Genomic DNA, 20,572 nt, shown 5'->3' on the forward strand with positions numbered 1-20,572 from the left:
GTCCCAGTAAGCCTGAGACCATTTTAATTAGTCTTTTTGAGCTGTGCAGTCTGCCTGGGAGTTTCTAGCCCTGCAATCCACGGACCACTTGCTTGACCTTTATTGGTTCACCAAAGATTCCTGGTGCTGTGTGTGAAAATTCCTGTCAAAACTGCACTCCCGACGTATGCTGTAGTTTATTGTGCATCGCATATGCCCTATGGATACTTCCGCTGAGGACCATATGTCATACACAAATCTGTTTTTCTGCTAAACATGCATTCCTCGTCTTCGTCCTGAAGAAGCCCCACGGCGAAACGTGCGTTGGCGACTTCTGAGGAATATACAGTGGCTAATAATAATAATATTTTTTTGTATTATTTCTGTACTTGTTTTTGTATTTATATGCTATCAAATTAAACTTTTTTAACCTACTTCCTTGGCCTTAAAGTCTGACCATCAATGTCCACTCGTTAGATATTGTTTCCCTTCTTTAATACTTTACAGATGTGGCCCATGTGAGTGCTTCCCTTACGTTTCTTTCTATTCTCTTTATTTTCTTTCCCCCCCTTTCTTTCTCTTAATATCTATCTAATTTCCCTTTTCCCTTCTTTTTCTTGCAAATTTTCCTTCTCCCCCCCCCCCCCCCCCTCTTCTCATTGCCCCCCATCTATTCCCCCTCTTACTTTGAATCAATACAGGTGAGAGGGGATTTGAAGGGGGGAGTGTGGGCTGCCGATAGGACAATCTAAAGGGAGGGTGAGGGAGGGTGTATCTACAGCGGAAGGTCCCGCATCGGGGCCCCAACCTGTCCCGGGGCATAAAACATTACACTAACGATCATGTTGCGGGAGACAACATGCTCAACAGAGTATCAGACGAAGAAAAGTGGAGCCAGGTGAGCCACAGTTGTTTATATTTCTCGTAGGTATCATTGTCCAGAGCTAACATCTCCTCCATTCTCATAGTGTCATTCATAATTGAGACCCAATGTGACAAGGGAGGAGTGGTGGTCGACTTCCAGTAGGAAGGTATGAGCTGCCTCGCTGATGACATAAAGAAGCGGAGGAGACTCCGCTTCTGCGATGCAATGGAGCCAGGCAGAACGGAGAGGAGAGCAATTTTGGGGGAGGGAACCAACGATTCATTATAAGTCTTATTATAACACTCAAATACCTGAGTCCAGAAGGGGCGGATCCTCTCACATTCCCACCAGACGTGTAGATATGACCCCGTAGCTGCAGAGCATCGCCAGCAGGATGCCGGGGTGGACGGAAATATTTTGTGCAACATGGAGGGGACCCTGTACCACCTTGAGAGAATCTTGTAGTTCTTTTCTTGCGAGTAGCAGGAGATCGTGGACTTATGGGTAAAGTGAAACGAAGTCTGCCAGTCTGAACGTGGGATGTCTTCACCCAGGTCTGCGGACCACATCCTAGTGTAAGACGGGAGCTCGGAGTGTGTGAGTGACTGGAGAAGACTATATATGGCTGATAGAAGGTGTCTAGGGGTCTCAGAGAGAGAACACAGACGTTCAAACTCGGTACTAGGACGGTGTATTTGAGAAGAAGAGTGTAGGTGCTTAGTGAGTGTAGAGAGATGTATAGCAGTTAGCCAATCGTGCGCCCCATCCGGTACCACCGGCGTCCCCAGTGTCGGGTGAACAAACGAGCGTGCCTGAGGCCATGCGGTCCTTCTAAAGGGACCCAACAACGGTACCCCAATACCCTGAGGGAAGGATGGATTATCAAACAGTGAGGTCAGTGGAGAGGGGTCCGAGGATAAAAGGGCGCACAACCCCCTGTTATACCAAATCCTGAGGGAAGCCAGTGTAAGTGGGGATGGAGGAGGCATGCGTGTCAAGTCAGACCTATATCCCCACAATAGGGACCGGAGATCAACGTGGGCCAGGTCCTGTTCTATGGCAACAGAGGCCTTTAAAAACGGACGAGGGAACCATTCCAGTACTCGTGCTACATGGGTGGCCTTGTAATACGTTTCAAAGTCAGGGAGACCGGCTCCACCCTGCAACTTCGAGCGGGTGAGCAAGTTGTACTTCACCCTGGGCAACCCACGACTCCATAAGAATCTAATGGCAAGAGAGCGTAGGGAAGTGAAGAAGGATTTGGGGATTACAATTGGAATAGTTTGAAGAAGATATAGAAGTTTGGGAAGAGTGTCCATTTTAAGTGTGTTGATCCGGCCAAACCACGGCAGAGAGGACCCTCCCCATTCCTCTAAGTCCTTTCGGACGCGTGAGAGCAAGGGTACATAATTGAGGGAAATAGGTTGGCGAGATTAGACGGGATGATGACCCCAAGATACGAAATCCCCCTTGCTTGCCACTGAAAGGAGAAATTGTTTTTTAACATGGTCATAGTGGCAGGGGGGAGGGAAATGTTGAGGGCCTCGGTCTTGGAAACGTTGAGTTTAAAATTGCTGAATGAGCCAAAACGGCGGAATTCCGCGAAGAGGGACGGTAGGGAAAAGAAGGGGTCCTGTACGTATACCAAAAGATCATCCGCGTAAAGAGAAAGCTTGTGATGGGCGGAAGGCGTGTGGATCCCATGTATGGAAGAGTTTTGTCTAATGGCACAGGCTAAGTGTTCTATTACGATGACAAAAAGGAGGGTGGATAAGGGGCAGCCCTGCCGGGTGCCATTGGAGATGTCGAAAGATTCTGAAGTAGAGCCATTAACCAAGACCGAGGCCGAGGGATGCGAATAGAGGGACATCACCTTAGAGATAAAGGACGAACCTATCCCCAACTGTTCCAGCGAGAGTCGGAGGAATCCCCAATTAACCCGATCGAATGCTTTTTCAGCATCGAATGAGAGGAGGCAGGCCTTCAGGCCCTTGCGCTGATAAGGGAGATTAAGTGGATTGTCTTGGTGGTGTTGTCCCTGGCTTCTCGGTCCGGCACAAACCCCACCTGGTCATTATGGATCACGCCGGGGAGTAGAGGGGACAGACGGTTGGCCAAAACCTTAGCGAACAATTTTAGGTCAACATTAAGAAGGGATATCGGCCGGTAGCTACTGCAAAGGGAGGGGTCTTTGCCCGGCTTGGGCAAAATGGAGATATTAGCGGATAATAATGTCTTAGGTGGGGGGAAAGAATCATCCATGGCATTGAATGCTTTAGCCATCAAAGGGGCCAACAACGGGGCAAAGGTTTTATAAAAGCGGGGGGTATACCCATCTGGGCCGGGACACTTGCCTATTTTCAGGTCCTTGATGGTTTACCTCTGAATTAAACATTAGAGGAATTTATCATACCAAACATCTAGCCCAAGTAAACAAACTTAACATTTCTCTGGGTTAAACAACCTTTTATTATAACCACAAAGCATTTTGTTTTTGCTCTCAAACCAAATTTTTTTATTTAAAAAAGGTTACAGTCAGAACTCGACATTCAGCAATGACAGCCAGAGGCTGTCACTCAGTCCGCCCGTCGATAAGGTTTCATCGTATGTAGCCTTAAGGTAAGCACAATATCAAGTCAAAACTTTAGACATCCACACCTCTACTTTTCAAACAAGGCAACTTTTCTAGTTTGTCATTACCAAACTTTCAAAGTTGGTGTTGTAACATTACAGAGGAACTGCACGATCAAACAACATTAGCCATTTTAATACTTAGGCTGCTACCAATGGTAAATGGATAAGCAGCATTACTTGTGTTAAACTTTCTTCAGTTACAGTTACTCCCTGGTTTCTGGCCCAAGCTTCCCCAGGAGTCTTCAGGAAGGGGAGGATGTGATTTCTCAACTTGGCACACCCTCCTGCCTGCATACTGAGCAAAGGATTTCAGCAAGTAAATGCTACATGAATCTGCTACTGTGACCCATGGTAGGTTTTTTCAAAAGGGATTTCTCAGTAAAAAAATAAAATAAGCATGAGGACATGAATGGATTGGGGAGTTTGCTCTGGATATTAAACACAAATGTAATTGTGTTTTTAGTTTGCCGAGATGCAGTGTATTTCCACTTTAAGCTACCCAAGTTAAACGTTAGGACTACAAGGCACACTTGGGCCAGTAGGACATTCCCAATTGTGTGGAAAACTTCAAGGCCGTGCCAAAACAGAAAATGGCAGACACCATACAGCCGAGAGGGAAAGGTACTTGTTCCTTAACCACTTACCCCCCGGACCATATTGCTGCCCAAAGACCAGAGTACTTTTTGCGATTCGGGACTGCGTCGCTTTAACAGACAATTGTGCGGTCGTGCGACGTGGCTCCCAAACAAAATTGGCGTCCTTTTTTTCCCACAAATAGAGCTTTCTTTTGGTGGTATTTGATCACCTCTGCGGTTTTTATTTTTTGCGCTATAAACAAAAATAGAGCGACAATTTTGAAAAAAATGAATATTTTTTACTTTTTGCTGTAATAAATATCCCCCAAAAATATATAAAAAAACATTTTTTTTCCTCAGTTTAGGCCGATACGTATTCTTCTACATATTATTCGTAAAAAAAAATCGCAATAAGCGTTTATTGATTGGTTTGCGCAAAAGTTATAGCGTTTACAAAATAGGGGGTATTTTTATGTCATTTTTATTAATATATATTTTTTACTAGTAATGGCGGCGATCAGCGATTTTTTTTCGGTATTGCGACATTATGGCGGGCACTTCGGACACTTTTGACACATTTTTGGGACCATTGGCATTTTTATAGCGATCAGTGCTATAAAAATGCATTGGATTACTATAAAAATGCCACTGGCAGTGAAGGGGTTAACACTAGGGGGCGGGGAAGGGGTTAAGTATGCCTGGGTGTGTTCTTACTGTGGGGGGGGGGGGGGCCTCACTAGGGGAAACACTGATCCTCTGTTCATAAATTGTATGAACAGAAGATCAGCATTTCCCCTGCTGACAGGACCGGGAGCTGTGTGTTTACACACACAGCTCCCGGTCCCCGCTCTGTACCGAGCGATCGCGTGTGCCCCGGCGGCGATCGCGGCCGCCGGGCACACGCACGGGAGTCGGGGGCGAGCGGGGGGCGCCCCTAGTGGCGGCTGAGAGAGAGGACGTTATACTACGTTCTCTCGCCCAGCCGAGCCGACCTGCCGACGTAGAACGGCGGTGCGCGGTCGGCTAGTGGTTAAAGTCCAGCCTGAGCTTCTCCTCTGGGTCACAGGCGAGCAATTCGTTTTGCATTCCTGTGACCCATTTTTACCGGAGCAGTCTGAAGCAGATCCAGACATCCAAGTCTGGATCCACTAGCTGCCTTGACTGGTGGCAGTCTCAGTGAGCCTATGAGACAGCCACTCCACAGACCATTGCTCCAATGAGGATCAGCACAGGGGAGATGCTGATTGGAAGGCAGCATCTCTACTCGGGGAAGAGAACCAAGCCATCAGCAGTATTCGATCGCTCAATTCTCAGTGCAGAGACGTTAGGGGACAGCTGTAGCATTGGTCTGATGCTGCATCCACCAAGGCAGATTTATCTAATGGCTCGCCTCTACCAACAAATTAGAATTTGAGCCCTAAAAGGTGAATTTGCATGGCTATTACGGTGCACTTACTTGAGCCAGGTCTGTCCACCTCCCTGACAATGTGGGTCATACCAGCTTTATAGCCCAGGAAAGCAGTTAGATGGATTGGTTTGCTCTGGTCATCTTTAGGGAAGCTCTTGACCTTGCCACGATGTCTCTTGCTGCGTTTGCGGGGCAGGAAGCCTAGAGAGCCGTGCCTTGGAGCGGAGAACTTTCGGTGAGACTAGAAACAAAAAAAAAGGGGAATGCTGCATCAATTTAACAAGGACAAAAATAAAAAACCACAGACCTAATCTTAAAAAAAAAAAAAAAAAATAGTAAAGCCTCATTTAAATAGGTGTCCAGGCTCATTATACTGCCCCATACAACTCCCCACAAAAGCCAACAGGCAGCACAGCCAATCAAACCTGCTAGCTGAAGCCACATGCTTGGCTTACAGTGTTCCATTCAAAATCAGTTGCCAACCAATATGTACATTGCAAAGATTTTAACAACTTTGTTGCAAATTCCTACCTTTTGTTATTATGAAGAAATTGCAATTTGTCTGTCCATGTACAGAGCGAGTCTGTAGGGTAGTGGTTTTACAATTAGCCCCCGTTCACACCTAGGCGTATATACGCCTGTAGTGTGACGCCGCAGCCGCCCCTGAGACGCTGGAGGGATGATTTCACATTGCCCTCTATGGAGATGGTGAACCATGGTGAACCATCTCCATAGAGGGGGTAAGGCTGCATTCACAATTGCAGCGTTTTGTCGCCGCAAATCGCGGTACAAAACGCCGCAATTTGTCGCCGCAATTCGCGGGACAAAACGCCAAGATTTTGTACGCCAAGGTGTGAATGCATAGTTACAGTAAAACCTTGGTTTGAGAGCATTTTGCAAGACAAGCAAAATTTTTTAATACATTTTGCCTTGATATACAAGCAATGTCTTGATACAAGAGTAGCGTTATGTCACAACTGGAAAAAAAAAAGCCTCCAAGTGTAGCAACATGGTTACATTTAAGGGCCCTTTCACACGGGCGGATCAGTAATGATCCGCTCCGTGTGTCTGCAAAAGCTCAGCGGGGATCCTCCGTAAAATCCCCGCTGAGCTGGCAGCTGACAGGGCGGTCCCCGCACACTGTGCAGGGACCGCCCTGTCTTTCCTCCGCTCTCCCCTATGGGGAATCGGATGAACACGGACCGTATGTCCGTGTTCATCCGATCCGGCAGACGGAAGAAAAATAGGATTTTCTTCCGTCCGCAAATGCGGATCTTTGCGGAGGCGGACATTTATGGGAGTCAGCGGATGGTCATCCGCTGACACCCGTAATCACATAGGGACCAATGTATGTCCCATTTTCATCCGCAGCGGACAGATGAAAATGCGAACATACGGTCCGTATGTGTGAAAGGGCCCTAAAAGGTAAAACATTTAGCAACTTGTTGCTAAACTTAGAGGTGCCTCTTTTACACCCTGTAAAAAAATAAATTGATATACAAGTGCTTTGGATTACAAGCATGTTTCTGGAACAAATTATGCTCACAATCCAAGGTTTTACTTGTATCTCCGATACTGTACATCCATGACTTATGAGTAAACTGGCAGGGTCTGCATCTCTACACGCGATTTCCTTTTCAGTGTATCACACCAAAAATAAAAATTTGTTGCAGGGGATATTTAAAAATCTCATTTGCAAATTCTGCGGTAAATCACAAGCAGGAAATTACAAATCTGGGGGTGTTCTGTAGACCAGTGGTCATCAACTCTGTCCTCCAAGGCCCACTAACAGGCCAGGTTTGCAAGATAACTGAAATACATGACAGGTGATATCATTTGCTGCTCAGTGATTGCAGTATTCTAGTCTGCATCTTTCCAAGGTAATACATAAAACTTGGCCTGTTAGTGGGCCTTGGAGGACAGGGTTGATGACCACTGCTGTAGACCATCTGTGTACAGACCAGCACCAGAGGTGGCCATATTGCTATTACTACAAATAAGGTGCTGTAGATTAAAGCGGATGTCCGCTGAAATTTATTTATTTTTTAAAAGCCAGCAGCTACAAATACTGCAGCTGCTGACTTTTAATACTAGGACACTTACCTGTCCTGGAGTCCAGCACCGTCCGCAGCAGAGGACGAGCGATCGCTCGTCACTCTTCTGCCCCCCCCCACCATCCTCGGTGAGGGAACCAGGAAGTGAAGCGCTCCGGCTTCACTGCCCGGATCCCTACGGTGCATGCGCGAGTCACACTACGCCTGCCGATTGGCTCTCGCTGTGTACTGGGAGCCGAGTGTTCCCAGAACACAATGGGGGGACGGGAGGTGACATCATGCCCGCAGTCTGCAAATACCTGTCTTTAGACAGGTATCTGCACCCCCTCCCCCTTAAAGGTATCAAATGTGACACTGGAGGGGGGGGGGGGGGGTTCCGATCAGCGGGAGTTACACTTTAAATAGGAAAGGTAATTTAATAAAATTAATTGAAGGGCTTGTGATGCAATGGTAGAAGCTATATTTTTACTTGATAATTTTCCCACAAAGTGGAGCTACTCCTTTACACCCTTAAGCTTTTAAGTGTGTTATCACATGCTCAGCATGCACTCCCCATGGCAGTGGGCAAGGGACCCTCACCTTACACCCAGTCACAATTTGAAACAGTGCAGCCATGCATGTTCTGTCCACAGTCTATTTCACAAAAAACTGAGTGATGGGCTAACATCAACTATTGCAGCCAATGGCTTGCAGGCCTCAAGAGTTACGAGTGTTCTCACAACTCTTGATCTTTCTGCTCTCCAAGTAACTGCCTGCATCTGAGGTGGGCAGACAGCTATCCTGAGATTCTGCAGGAGACTGAGATTGCACCCACTATCAGCAAAGTTCTGCAGAGGATCCTTACAAAAAAGTTAAAGTGGACCTTCAATCATTTTCTCATCTTTCCAGCTATTGAATTTTCTGCCCTCGTTTTAACTTTGGATAGTAAAACTTTTTTGCCAGTGAATACCTTATACAGCCCACTTCCTGATAGATAAAAAGCCTGGGCTTATGACATGTACAGCTCTTGTGAGTTTGCCAGGAAGGGGTTGATGAGTCATGAGGGCCAATGAAAGCTGCACAGCTACAGAGCTAGAGGTGTGCAAATCTAAGAAGTGAACAGGCAGCAGCTTCGGCTGCCCACAGTTAAAATGGCTGCAGCCAGACTCAGTGGAAAGATTTCCGGAGTCTATTTGGCAAGTACAGAATCACAGTAAATATAAAATATGCAGTGGTTAGAGGGAAGCTTCAGAATGGCAAAGATGTTACAAATTGTGAGAAGACTGCACTTCCTCTAATGCACACTTGTCAAAAAAAAGTGTTTATTGTTTTGTATGTGGCCTTACAATCTTTCAGCTCATATTTTATTAGGTGTCACAATAAATTCAAGAGGGCGATTAAAAATGTCAATACCCAGCACAGCCCATATTGTTGTCCACATCACACTTCTATGACCTGCTTTTTGAACAGGTTCCAATGCCATCAGGGGACTGACAGGAGGGTCTACCAGGTTACATGTACTCTACAGTTACACAGCACCACTGGCGTAGCAAGGCGGGGGGCAGGGGGTGCTGTGGCCCCGGGCACGACATTTAGGGGGGCGACTTTCCGTGCCTCCTCCTAATTTTAATTCCCTGTGTCACCGACACGGATGTCCGGACCGGCCAGCGGCCACCATGTTTAATGTCCAGCGCCCTGTGATTGGGCATATGGGGGTCATGTGAGGAGTGGGGCTGGAAGTCCCGCCTCCGCACATGACCGCCATACGCCCAATCACAGAGCGCCGGGAAACTCTGAACATGGCGGCGGGAGACGTCAGGCGCTGAAAGTGTGAGCCGCCGTCTTCCCCTCCACTCTGGTGCTCTGCGGTACGGCGCTGTGTGGAGGGAGTTGCAGCATGGAGTGGGCTGTGGGTGGATGGCGCTGGAGGCCGGCGGGGAAGAGAGTCGGGACTCCAAAGCAGTTCTGGGGTCCTGTCCGTCCTGAGGAGAGTCCTGGAGGAGTCTCTGGAGAAGAGCAGACAGAGAGGTAAGGAGGACTCCGAGGATGGATTTTCACCAAGCTGGGGGGGAAGGGGGTGCGAGTATTGCAGGAAGTAGGACTTCAACTGTAGGAGTTAGATGGGTCAGTGCAGGGGTCTGTCAGGTCAGTGCAGGGGTCAGTGCCATTACCGGTTGAACTTTCACATATACACGATTGGCGGCTCTATAGCCTGCCAATTGTGTATATGTGCTGGCTGCGTGCCCCCCTACCTCCCTCCAGTACTGCCGCCGCCCTCCCTCCTGACCCCTCACCTTCAATCCCAGGATCCGCTGCCCCATCTGCGGCCGGGAGGGTGTCAGGGGGTAAGATGGGAGGGAGATCAGCATCTTCCTCCTTGCTGATCTCCCTCCAGGCTGTGAATGCAGAAGTGATGTGTATTACATCCGCATTCACCTGTCAGTCATCTGGCTGCTATAGCCAGAGAGAAGAAGCAGATCTGTGCTTCATCAGCTTCTTTTGGGGTCCCCAGGTGACATTAGGGGTCCTAGAGACCCCTAATGTCTCCATAAAGAGGACCTGTCAGTGTACCTGTGCTATTATATAGGGGGATTTGTATCCCCCTATGTAATAGCAATGACATCAAGTGTAAAAAAAAAACATAAAGAGTGAAAAAAAAGAAGTAACTATAAAAAGTTTAAAAAAAAAAAAAAAAGCTCCAAAATGTTTAAGTCCCCTAAGGTTAAGGACATATAAACGTGGATGTTTATATAAGGGGGGGGGGGGGGGAGGGCGAATTTTTTTTTGCCCCGGGCGCCCATATCTCTGGTTACGCCACTGCACAGCACATGCAGTTTGCATGTGACTTTCGCTTTGCATTCTGGAACTTGTAGTTCCGCAGCAGATTGATTGCAGACTGCTGATCTGACATACTGAACACAACAGCTCAATATAGAGACTTCAGTGCTGTCATCACCATGAAAAAAATGGCCATCACACCAAAGCATAGCGACTGCAACATGTCCGGACATGTAGACTGGTGGGCAGGCCGGGGCTGCAGTCTGGTATAAGGGTGGCAGGCAAAGGGCACCTTCATAATGGATTATATAGGGGACGCTTCTTATGTCCGGCTTCTCTCACCCTCAACACTCCGCTCCCGGGTTCACCTAAAGCAAATATCTATAACCCTCCGCAAACTAAAAACTCCTAAAGAGGCAACTAGAGATCCTCACACATCCGTATACAAGTCACCCGAAAATATACAGAGAAGCTCGCCCACACGTGTGCCCCGTCCACAGAGCCTGAGCGCGGTCACGTGCCGACAGCATAGAAATGCGGCCTACAAAAAAGGCTTCCCGTCCACATAGTGTGGGGAATAGTACATTCATCTACAAAGAACACCTCACACCCTGAGAACAACCACCACCCGCCGGCAAAGGACTGGGACTACGGATGGTCAGGATATCAGTCGGATTGTTTCCAGACCCTTTTCTTTCACTCACCATCTTTGCTCGTCACCGAACTTGAAGAGACAATGAGATATTTATAGGCGTGGAGCGTAGCCGTGGACCCGCCCATGACACCTTTTTTGTCTTTTAACTATAACTTTATTGCAAGCGTAGCAGCAGCGTGTACAGTGTATGTCAGAACACAGGGAGCACGTAGAGCGCTGAGTTATTTTCTCAGAACAATTAACCACTTGCTTACTGGGCACATACCCAGTGTTGCCAACCCCCCCAAGCAAAATTTACTGGCAAGATGCCTAAAAATTACGAATGACACTTATTTTTTACTGGCACTTCAAAAAAGCACCTAAAATGGCTGTTTTCGGTGCTAAACTGTGCAACTTTTAGTATTTAAACTATAAACATGTTGCTAGTGCTATTAGCAATGTGTTTAAGTTAAACAAAAGTCACAAAATGAATTTCTCCATTTACATGAAGGTCATGTTAATATAACAGCCAGCACAGCGTTCCCCGTTACAGTGCAAGGGAGAACTCTGCGAACCTTGATGTAAAGGACGATGCCACAGATCACGATTTAAGGGGAAACTCTGATGTAAGGAGGGGCTCTGCGCTCCCATTTACATCAGAGTTCCAACTTACATCAGGGTCCGCAGAGTTCTCCCTTGCACTATAAGAGGAAATCCTGCAGACTCTGATGTAAAGGGGAACATTGGGAACTCTAATGAGGGGGGGACGGGACTCTGGTTACCAGAGATTACCTTCCGCAGAGTGAATACACTAAGGTTAGGAGGGTTACTGATATAAGGGTTAACCTTTATTTCAGTGCCCCCTTACATTATTGTGTTCCCCCCCCCCCCCCCCCCCACCCTTACAACAGTGACCCCTCCTCAGACTGACCTCCTCTCAGGTGCACCGTGCAGGGCTCAGGCAACTCCAGCTTGGCGGCTCTGGCTTTATCCGATAGTTTCCGCTACACAGTCCACACACATCTGACTTCTCTTGTGATCCCCAATCTGGCGGCGCTCCCACTCTTGACTCCTCTACTGGCTCCCCCTCAGAGACTGCAGACATGGTACAGGAGGTGGTCACAGACTGCAGACATGGTACAGGAGGTGGTCACAGACTGCAGACATGGTACAGGAGGTGGTCACAGACTGCAGACATGGTACAGGAGGTGGTCACAGACTGCAGACATGGTACAGGAGGTGGTCACAGACTGCAGACATGGTAAAGGAGGTGGTCAGAGACTACAGACATGGTACAGGAGGTGAACAGGATACCGGATATAGATAGACAGAAATTGTATACAATAAAATATATATTTTTTTATATCATTTGGTCATGTTAGTGAGAGTTGATTATTTTATCATTGAACAATGAACATTTAATGTATTTATCCACCATTATTATTTATACACTGATAGTATTTAGTAGGGTTGTCCCGATACCACTTTTTTAGGACCGAGTACAAGTACCGATACTTTTTTTCAAGTAGTCGCCGATACCGAATACCGATACTTTTTTTTAATGTCATGTGACCGTTTTCAAACCACAATACAGACCAAAGATATTTTCTTTAGAATTATGAAGAACTGGTACATCATGGTGTGGGGCTGTTTTTTAGCATACGGTACTGGAAAACTACATATCATTGAAGGAGTGATCACTGTCAGTGCAGCTCATCGGTGCCAGTGCCCAAAAGTGCAGCTAGCCAGTGCCACCTATCAGTGCAGATCAGTGCCCATTAGTGCATCAGTGCAGGGAGGCAGCTTATTAGTGCATCTCATCAGTGCCACCCAATCAATGCCAGTGCCACCTATCAGTGCCATCCATTTATGAGTGCCATTCAATCAATGCCAGTGCCACCTATCAGTGCCATCCAATGGTGCCATCCAATTTGTGTTCGATGTCACAAAAAAAAAAAAGTATTCTATTTTGGTATCGGGAGTATTTGCGCGAGTACGAGTACTAGCGCAAATACTCGGTATCGGTCCCGATACCGATACTGGTATCGGTATCTGGACAACCCTAGTATTTAGTCACTAAATTAAGGCACTAAACTAGAACGGCAAGCAGGGCTGGTGCAAGACTATTTTTCACCCTAGGCGAGACCAGCTACTTGCGCCCCCCCCCCCTTTAAAAAAATAAATAAAAAATCAACATTAATTCAATCATTTTAGCACCAGAACTCCTGGTGGAGGGATGGAGCCAGGTGGACAGGAGGGCAGCAAGTTGGAGGGAGGATGGAGCCAGGTGGACGGGAGAGGGGGGTGGTCAGCCAGGTAAGGAGATGGAGCCAGGTGGACCGGAGAGGGGGGTGCAGCCAGGTGGGGGGAGGATGGAGCCAGGTGGATGGGAGAGGGGGTGCAGCCAGGTGGACAGGAGGGGGTGCAGCCAGGTTGGGGGAGGATGGAGCCAGGTGGATTGGAGAGGGGGTGCAGCCAGGTGGACAGGAGGGGGTGCAGTCAGGTTGGGGGAGGATGGCACCAGGTGGATGGGAGAGGGGGTGCAGCCAGGTGGACAGGATGGGGTGCAGCCAGGTGGGGGGAGGATGGAGCCAGGTGGATGGGAGAGGGGGTGCTTCCAGGTGGACAGGAGGGGGTGCAACCAGGTGGGGGCTAGGATGGAGCCAGGTGGATGGGAGAGGGGGTGCAGCCAGATGGGGGGAGGATGGAGTCAGGTGGACAGGAGGGGGTGCAGCCAGGTGGATGGGGGAGGGGGTGAAGCCAGGTGGACAGGAGGGGGTGCAGCCAGATGGTGGGAGGATGGAGTCAGGTGGACAGGAGGGGGTGCAGCCAGGTGGACAGGAGAGGGGGTTCAGCCAGGTTGAGGAATGGAGTCAGGTGGACAAGAGAGGAGGTGTAGCCAGGTTGGGGGAGGATGGAGCCAGGTGGATGGGAGAGGGGTGCAGCCAGGTGGACAGGAGGGGGTGCAGCCAGGTTGGGGGAGGATGGAGCCAGATGGATGGGAGAGGGGGTGCAGCCAGGTGGACAGGAGGGGGTGCAGCCAGGTTGGGGGAGGATGGAGCCAGGTGGATGGGAGAGGGGGTGCAGCCAGGTGGACAGGAGGGGGTGCAGCCAGGTTGGGGGAGGATGGAGCCAGGTGGATGGGAGATGGGGTGCAGCCAGGTGGACAGGATGGGTTGCAGCCAGGTGGGGGGAGGATGGAGCCAGGTGGATGGGAGAGGGGTGCAGCCAGGTGGACAGGAGAGGGTGCAACCAGGTGGGGGCTAGGATGGAGCCAGGTGGATGGGAGAGGGGGTGCAGCCAGATGGGGGAGGATGGAGTCAGGTGGACAGGAGGGGGTGCAGCCAGGTGGGGGGAGGATGGAGCCAGGTTGATGGGAGAGGGGGTGCAGCCAGGTGGACAGGAGGGGGTGCAGCCAGGTTGGGGGAGGATGGAGCCAGGTGGATGGGAGATGGGGTGCAGCCAGGTGGACAGGATGGGGTGCAGCCAGGTGGGGGGAGGATGGAGCCAGGTGAATGGGAGAGGGGGTGCAGCCAGATGGGGGGAGGATGGAGTCAGGTGGACAGGAGGGGGTGCAGCCAGGTGGGGGGAGGATGGAGCCAGGTTGATGGGAGAGGGGGTGCAGCCAGGTGGACAGGAGGGGGTGCAGCCAGGTTGGGGGTGGATGGGAGATGGGGTGCAGCCAGGTGGACAGGATGGGGTGCAGCCAGGTGGGGGGAGGATGGAGCCAGGTGAATGGGAGAGGGGGTGCAGCCAGGTGGACAGGAGGGGGTGCAACCAGGTGGGGGCTAGGATGGAGCCAGGTGGACAGGAGGGGGTGCAACCAGGTGGGGGCTAGGATGGAGCAAGGTGGATGGGAGAGGGGGTGCAGCCAGGTGGACAGGAGGGGGTGCAGCCAGGTTGGGGGAGGATGGAGCCAGATGGATGGGAGAGGGGGTGCAGCCAGGTGGAAAGGAGAGGGGGTTCAGCCAGGTTGAGGAATGGAGTCAGGTGGACAAGAGAGGAGGTGTAGCCAGGTGGAGGGAGTCTATAGCCAGGTGGACAGGAGAGGGGGCATCCAGGTGGAGGGAGGATGGAGCAAGGTAGAGGGATGGAACCAGGTGGACAGAAGGGGGATGTAGAGAAAGCCATATCTGATGTCAATGAGCTTCTTTATGCTACACACTGTGCACATTTTAATTTTTTACTCACCAGGGGCCAGTGGGCTGCAGCCAGGGCAGGGTGTGCACAGTGCTGGCCAGTGGCACATATCAGGGACTTGTGTGTCTGTCCAGGGGATCTGACAGGCCAGGTCTGTGTTGTCCCCGACTCCCTCTCACTCGCGGATGTTGCCGCTGCCAGCCCTCGCCCGCTCCACTGCACTGTCTTCACCAGGTGCTGCGAATGTCCAGAGTGCCGACCGCGATCTATTCAAAAATGGCGCTATTACGTTACTGCGCATGCGCCGCCCGGCGAACGCTTACGAGCTTTCCCGAGCCCGGCCGACTTCGGAACAGCGCATGCGCAGTTGTATGGTCGGCTCGCGGCCATCTTTTTTACGGGCACCCGATGCCCATAGCGGACTTTAACGGACAGCCCGAAAAGGGGTTCAATTTACGGGCTGTCCGTAAATATATACGTACGGTTGGCAACACTTACATAGTTACATAGTTACATAGTTAGTCAGGTTGAAAAAAGACACAAGTCCATCCAGTTCAACCACAAAAAAATAAACAAACAAAATAAAAAACACAATACAATCCCATATACCCACAGTTGATCCAGAGGAAGGCAAAAAACCCCAGCAGAGCATGATCCAATTTGCTACAGCAGGGGAAAAAATTCCCTCCTGATCCCCCGAGAGGCAATCGGACTTACCCTGGATCAACTTTACCTACAAATCTTAGTACTGTTATTTTATGTACATTTAGGAAAGAATCCAGGCCTTTCTTAAAGCAATCTACTGAGCTGGCCAGAACCACCTCTGGAGGGAGTCTGTTCCACATTTTCACAGCTCTTACTGTGAAAAAACCTTTCCGTATTTGGAGGTGAAATCTCTTTTCCTCTAGACGTAAAGAGTGCCCCCTTGTCCTCAGTGTTGACCGTAAAGTGAATAACTCAACACCAAGTTCACTGTATGGACCTCTTATATATTTGTAAATGTTGATCATATCCCCCCTAATTCTCCTCTTCTCAAGAGTGAATAGATTTAGTTCTTCTAATCTTTCCTCATAGCTGAGCTCCTCCATGCCTCTTATCAGTTTGGTTGCTCTTCTCTGCACTTTCTCCAGTTCTCCGATATCCTTTTTGAGAACTGGTGCCCAAAACTGAACTGCATATTCCAGATGAGGTCTTACTAATGATTTGTACAGGGGCAAAATTATATCTCTGTCTCTGGAGTCCATACCTCTCTTAATACAAGAAAGGACTTTGCTCGCTTTGGAAACCGCAGCTTGGCATTGCATGCCATTATTGAGCTTATGATCAACTAAAACCCCCAGATCCTTCTCCACTACAGATCCCCCCAGTTGTACTCCCCCTAGTATGTATGATGCATGCATATTCTTAGCCCCCAAGTGCATAACTTTACATTTATCAACATTAAACCTCATCTGCCACTCAGTCGCCCAATTAGACAGAGCATTGAGGTTGGCTTGTAAATTGGCGACATCCTGCAAGGACGTTATTCCACTGCATAGTTTGGTGTCATCTGCAAAGACAGAAATGTTACTTTTGATCCCAGACCCAATATCATTTATAAATATATTGAAAAGTAAGGGTCCCAGCACTGAACCTTGGGGTACACCACTGATAACCTTGGACCATTCAGAGTAAGAATCATTAACCACGACTCTCTGAATTCTGTCTTTCAGCCAGTTTTCTATCCATTTACAAACTGATATATCCAATCCTGTAGATCTTACCTTACACATGAGCCGTGTGTGCGGAACTGTATCGAACGCTTTTGCAAAATCCAAATATATCACGTCCACAGCCACGCCTCTGTCCAGGGTTTTACTTACCTCTTCATAAAAGGAAATCAGGTTTGTCTGACAACTTCTGTCTTTCATGAATCCATGTTGTCTGCTGCTTAAATAGTTTTTTTCCTGCAAGAACTCATCCATGTGGTCTTTTATTAAACGTTCCAGTATCTTCCCAACTATAGAAGTTAGACTAACAGGTCTATAGTTACTTGGTAAAGACTTTGTTCCCTTTTTAAATATGGGCACCACATTGGCCCTGCGCCAATCCAGTGGTACTATTCCTGTCTTTAATGAGTCCCTAAATATTAGATACAGTGGCTTTGAAATGACAGAGCTCAACTCACCTAGGATCCGTGGGTGGATGCCATCTGGTCCAGGTGCTTTATCCACCTTTATTCTGTCTAAATATTTCTGGACCATATCACTTTTGAGCCATTGTGGATTTGGGGCTGTGTCACTCCCACCCCCATTTTGGACATGAGCTCCCCCATGCTCCATTGTATACACAGAGCTGAAGAAAGCATTTAATAAATTTGCCTTCTCTTTGTCCCCAGTCACCCACTCTAGATTATTTTGTAAGGGGCCTACATGCTCAGACTTCACCTTTTTACTATTAATATATTTAAAGAATTTTTTGGGGTTTGTTCTACTATCTTTTGCAATCTGTCGTTCATTTTGAATTTTTGCATCCTTGATTTCCTTTTTACATATCCTGTTATATTCTTTGTAACATTTAAACAACACTAGTGTTCCTTCATTTTTATATTTTTTAAAAGCTACTTTCTTATTGTTTATAGCTTTTTTAACTTTGCCCGTGAGCCACATAGGTTTTATTTTTAGCCTTTTAAACTTATTGCCCATGGGAACATACTTTGCAGTGAGGTTCCACACAGTCTTTTTGAAAAATTCCCATTTCTGTTCTGTGTTCATCTGTGTCAATAGTCCCTCCCAGTCCAAGTCCTGGAGAGCAGCCCTCATCCTTGGAAAATTTGCTCTCTTAAAATTTAGTGTTTTAATATTTCCTGTATGTATTTCTTGCTTATAGTTAACATTAAATGAAATCATGTTATGATCACTGCTACCCAGGTGTTCCTTTATCTGAACATTAGTAATAAGCTCTGCATGGTTTGAGATTATCAGGTCCAACAGAGCATCATTCCTAGTTGGGGCCTCAATAAACTGCACCAAAAAATTGTCCTGCAATAGGTTTTTAAATGTTTGTCCTTTAACTGTCCCAGAAGTGCCATTAATCCAGTCAATTTCTGGGTAGTTAAAATCCCCCATTATTATCACCGTCCCAGCCCTTGCAGCCCTTTCCATCTGTGCAAGGAGCTGAGTCTCCACCTCCTCATTAACATTGGGTGGTTTATAACAAACTCCAATGATTAATTTTGAACTACGCACATCTGTATGCAGTTCCACCCATAATGCTTCAGCCTCATCACACTCTCCATCAACCAGGTTCTCTTTCACGCTTGCTTTGAGGTCACTTCTCACATAGAGACAGACCCCTCCGCCTTTCCTTTTTACCCTGTCTTTCCGAAAGAGAGCATAGCCAGGAATATTAATAGCCCAGTCATGTGAGGATTGAAGCCAAGTTTCAGCAATACCGATTACATCATAGCTCTCCTCATGCACCAGAGCTTCCAACTCACCTGTTTTGCTTGGCAGACTTCTGGCATTGGTGAACAAACACTTAAATGTATTGTTACATTTTTCTCTAGTGTTTTTCATATAATTTATAGTAGTACAAATGGCACTATTATTTCCAATGGCTGTTTGCAACATGGGAACTTTCTTGTCACCTGCCATAACCCTCCCCCCATCTATCCCCATTCCACTCTCCATTAATGTCTGACCCCTAGCTGACCTGTGTACCCGATGTAATTCTAGTTCACCCTCCCCCCTCAATCCTAGTTTAAATACTCCTCCAGCATTCCCATAAACCTCTCCCCCAGCACAGCAGACCCCCTTCCATTCAAGTGCAAACCGTCCTTAGCATATAGGTTGCACCCCAATGAAAAGTCATCCCAGTGCTCTAGAAACCCAAATCCCTCCTTCCTACACCAGGTCTTTAGCCATGCATTCAGCTCTCTAATCTCCCCCTGCCTTTCCTGTGTTGCGCATGGCACAGGCAATATTTCAGAGAATATCACCTTGGAGGTCCTTCCCTTCATCTTGCAGCCCAGTTCTTTAAATTGATTCTTAAGGAGCCTCCACCTTCCATGTATACTGTCATTGGTTCCAACGTGGACCAAGACAGCTGGGTCATGCCCAGCCCCTCCCAGTAATTTATCCACCCGGTCCACCACATGCCGAACCCTGGCACCAGGGAGACAGCAAACCATTCGGTTGAAGCGATCCTGGCGACAAATTATTCTATCAGTCCTTCTGATTATAGAATCCCCTATTACCACCAACTGTCTAGGCCTACCTGCACTCCCCTCCCCACCTCTACTAGATGGGTTGCTCTCCCGGCTGTTAGGGGTAGCAGTAACATCTAGGGCTGCCACCTCTGTGTTTGCCACCTCCACATCATCACCCAAATTGGCAAATTTGTTTTAATGCACAAATACAGGACTGGCCTTCCCTTTCTGCACGCCCCTTCCACTCCCTCTAGCTACATTAACCCATCTCCCTATCTGATAATCCTGACTTGCCCCTCCACCCTCCACATCAACCTTACTGACCACCTGCTCAGCGAGCAGAGGACCCCTTTCAAGGTTGTCATTTCTACCCAGTGTTGCAACTTGCTCCTCCAGATCTCTAATACAAGCTTCCAGAAGGGCAACCTGCTCACATCTGTCACAGCGGTATCCATCTTGGAGCTGTTGCACCAATTTTGCATACATGTGACACACTGTGCACTGAGCAAACCCTTCAACCCTGCTAGCACTCATTTCCCAGTTACAATACAATTACTTGTAGGAAGTTTAAGAAGTTACTTACAGTTTTAGAAGACTCCTGTCTTAACTCTTGTTTTAAACTCCTGGTTTTTAACTCATCCACTTGTATTCAAAAATCCCACTTCTGATCAGAAATTCCACAGATCTACTCTTAGCAAGGAGCCAGCTCTTATGGAGTTTTTACAGACACTTATACTGTATTGTATTGTATTGCACTCTGCAAGGACAGTTTCCCCAGAGCTTAGTAAATTAGGTAAATCTTCACATTGCAAAGAATAGCATTTTTGCTTGCACATGATTTAGTTTAATTGCAGCTATGGGCATCAGCAATGAAACTATAAGTACTTAGGAATACTTGCCTATTAATCTCTACTTCTGTTCTGGAAAGCCTGTCCCCTGCCAGCATGCTGTACAAAAGGATCCTTGCTCTTTGTAGGGAAACTCATGCTCCCTTATGCATCCAGAGCTCTAACAAGGGGCATGTATGACCTCTGCAGGGAGGCCACAGCTTCCACACAGAGAGCAAGGATCCTATTGTGCAGGTGACAGGTTTCTGTACTCAGCCTGTGGCTCGCCGTATGTTTTAATAGACCGGGAATGTATAGTGTTTAACTGATTTAGACTCAGCTGGGCTCAGTTGGGCTTTAACACAAATGATTAAAACAGGCTTTCTTAGGCTGTACATTTGTTCCAATCCCCTGTGCCTCATTTTTTTTTCTACACAAGTGTGCTTATATTTTCTTGTAATCTTCTACCTACCACTTGTTTTTTTGTTTTCTAGCTCCTGAGTCATTTAA

At 48.0% G+C, this 20,572-nt stretch overlaps 1 protein-coding gene across 1 annotated transcript in view; it reads right to left on the bottom strand.

Annotated features, from left to right (window-relative positions):
* The window catches only part of LOC120945322 (60S ribosomal protein L3-like), a 29,016-nt gene extending 18,003 nt beyond the window's left edge, over positions 1–11,013 (bottom strand). The window contains 2 exon segments of the mRNA XM_040359422.1: positions 5,510–5,702; positions 10,977–11,013. Of these exon segments, the coding sequence (XP_040215356.1) occupies positions 5,510–5,702; positions 10,977–10,979 (196 nt within the window). The 5' untranslated portion in view covers positions 10,980–11,013.
* Positions 11,014–20,572: the final 9,559 nt, after the last annotated feature.

The sequence above is a fragment of the Rana temporaria genome, chromosome 7 (genome assembly GCF_905171775.1).
Source record: "Rana temporaria chromosome 7, aRanTem1.1, whole genome shotgun sequence".
NCBI classification, from domain to species: domain Eukaryota; kingdom Metazoa; phylum Chordata; class Amphibia; order Anura; family Ranidae; genus Rana; species Rana temporaria.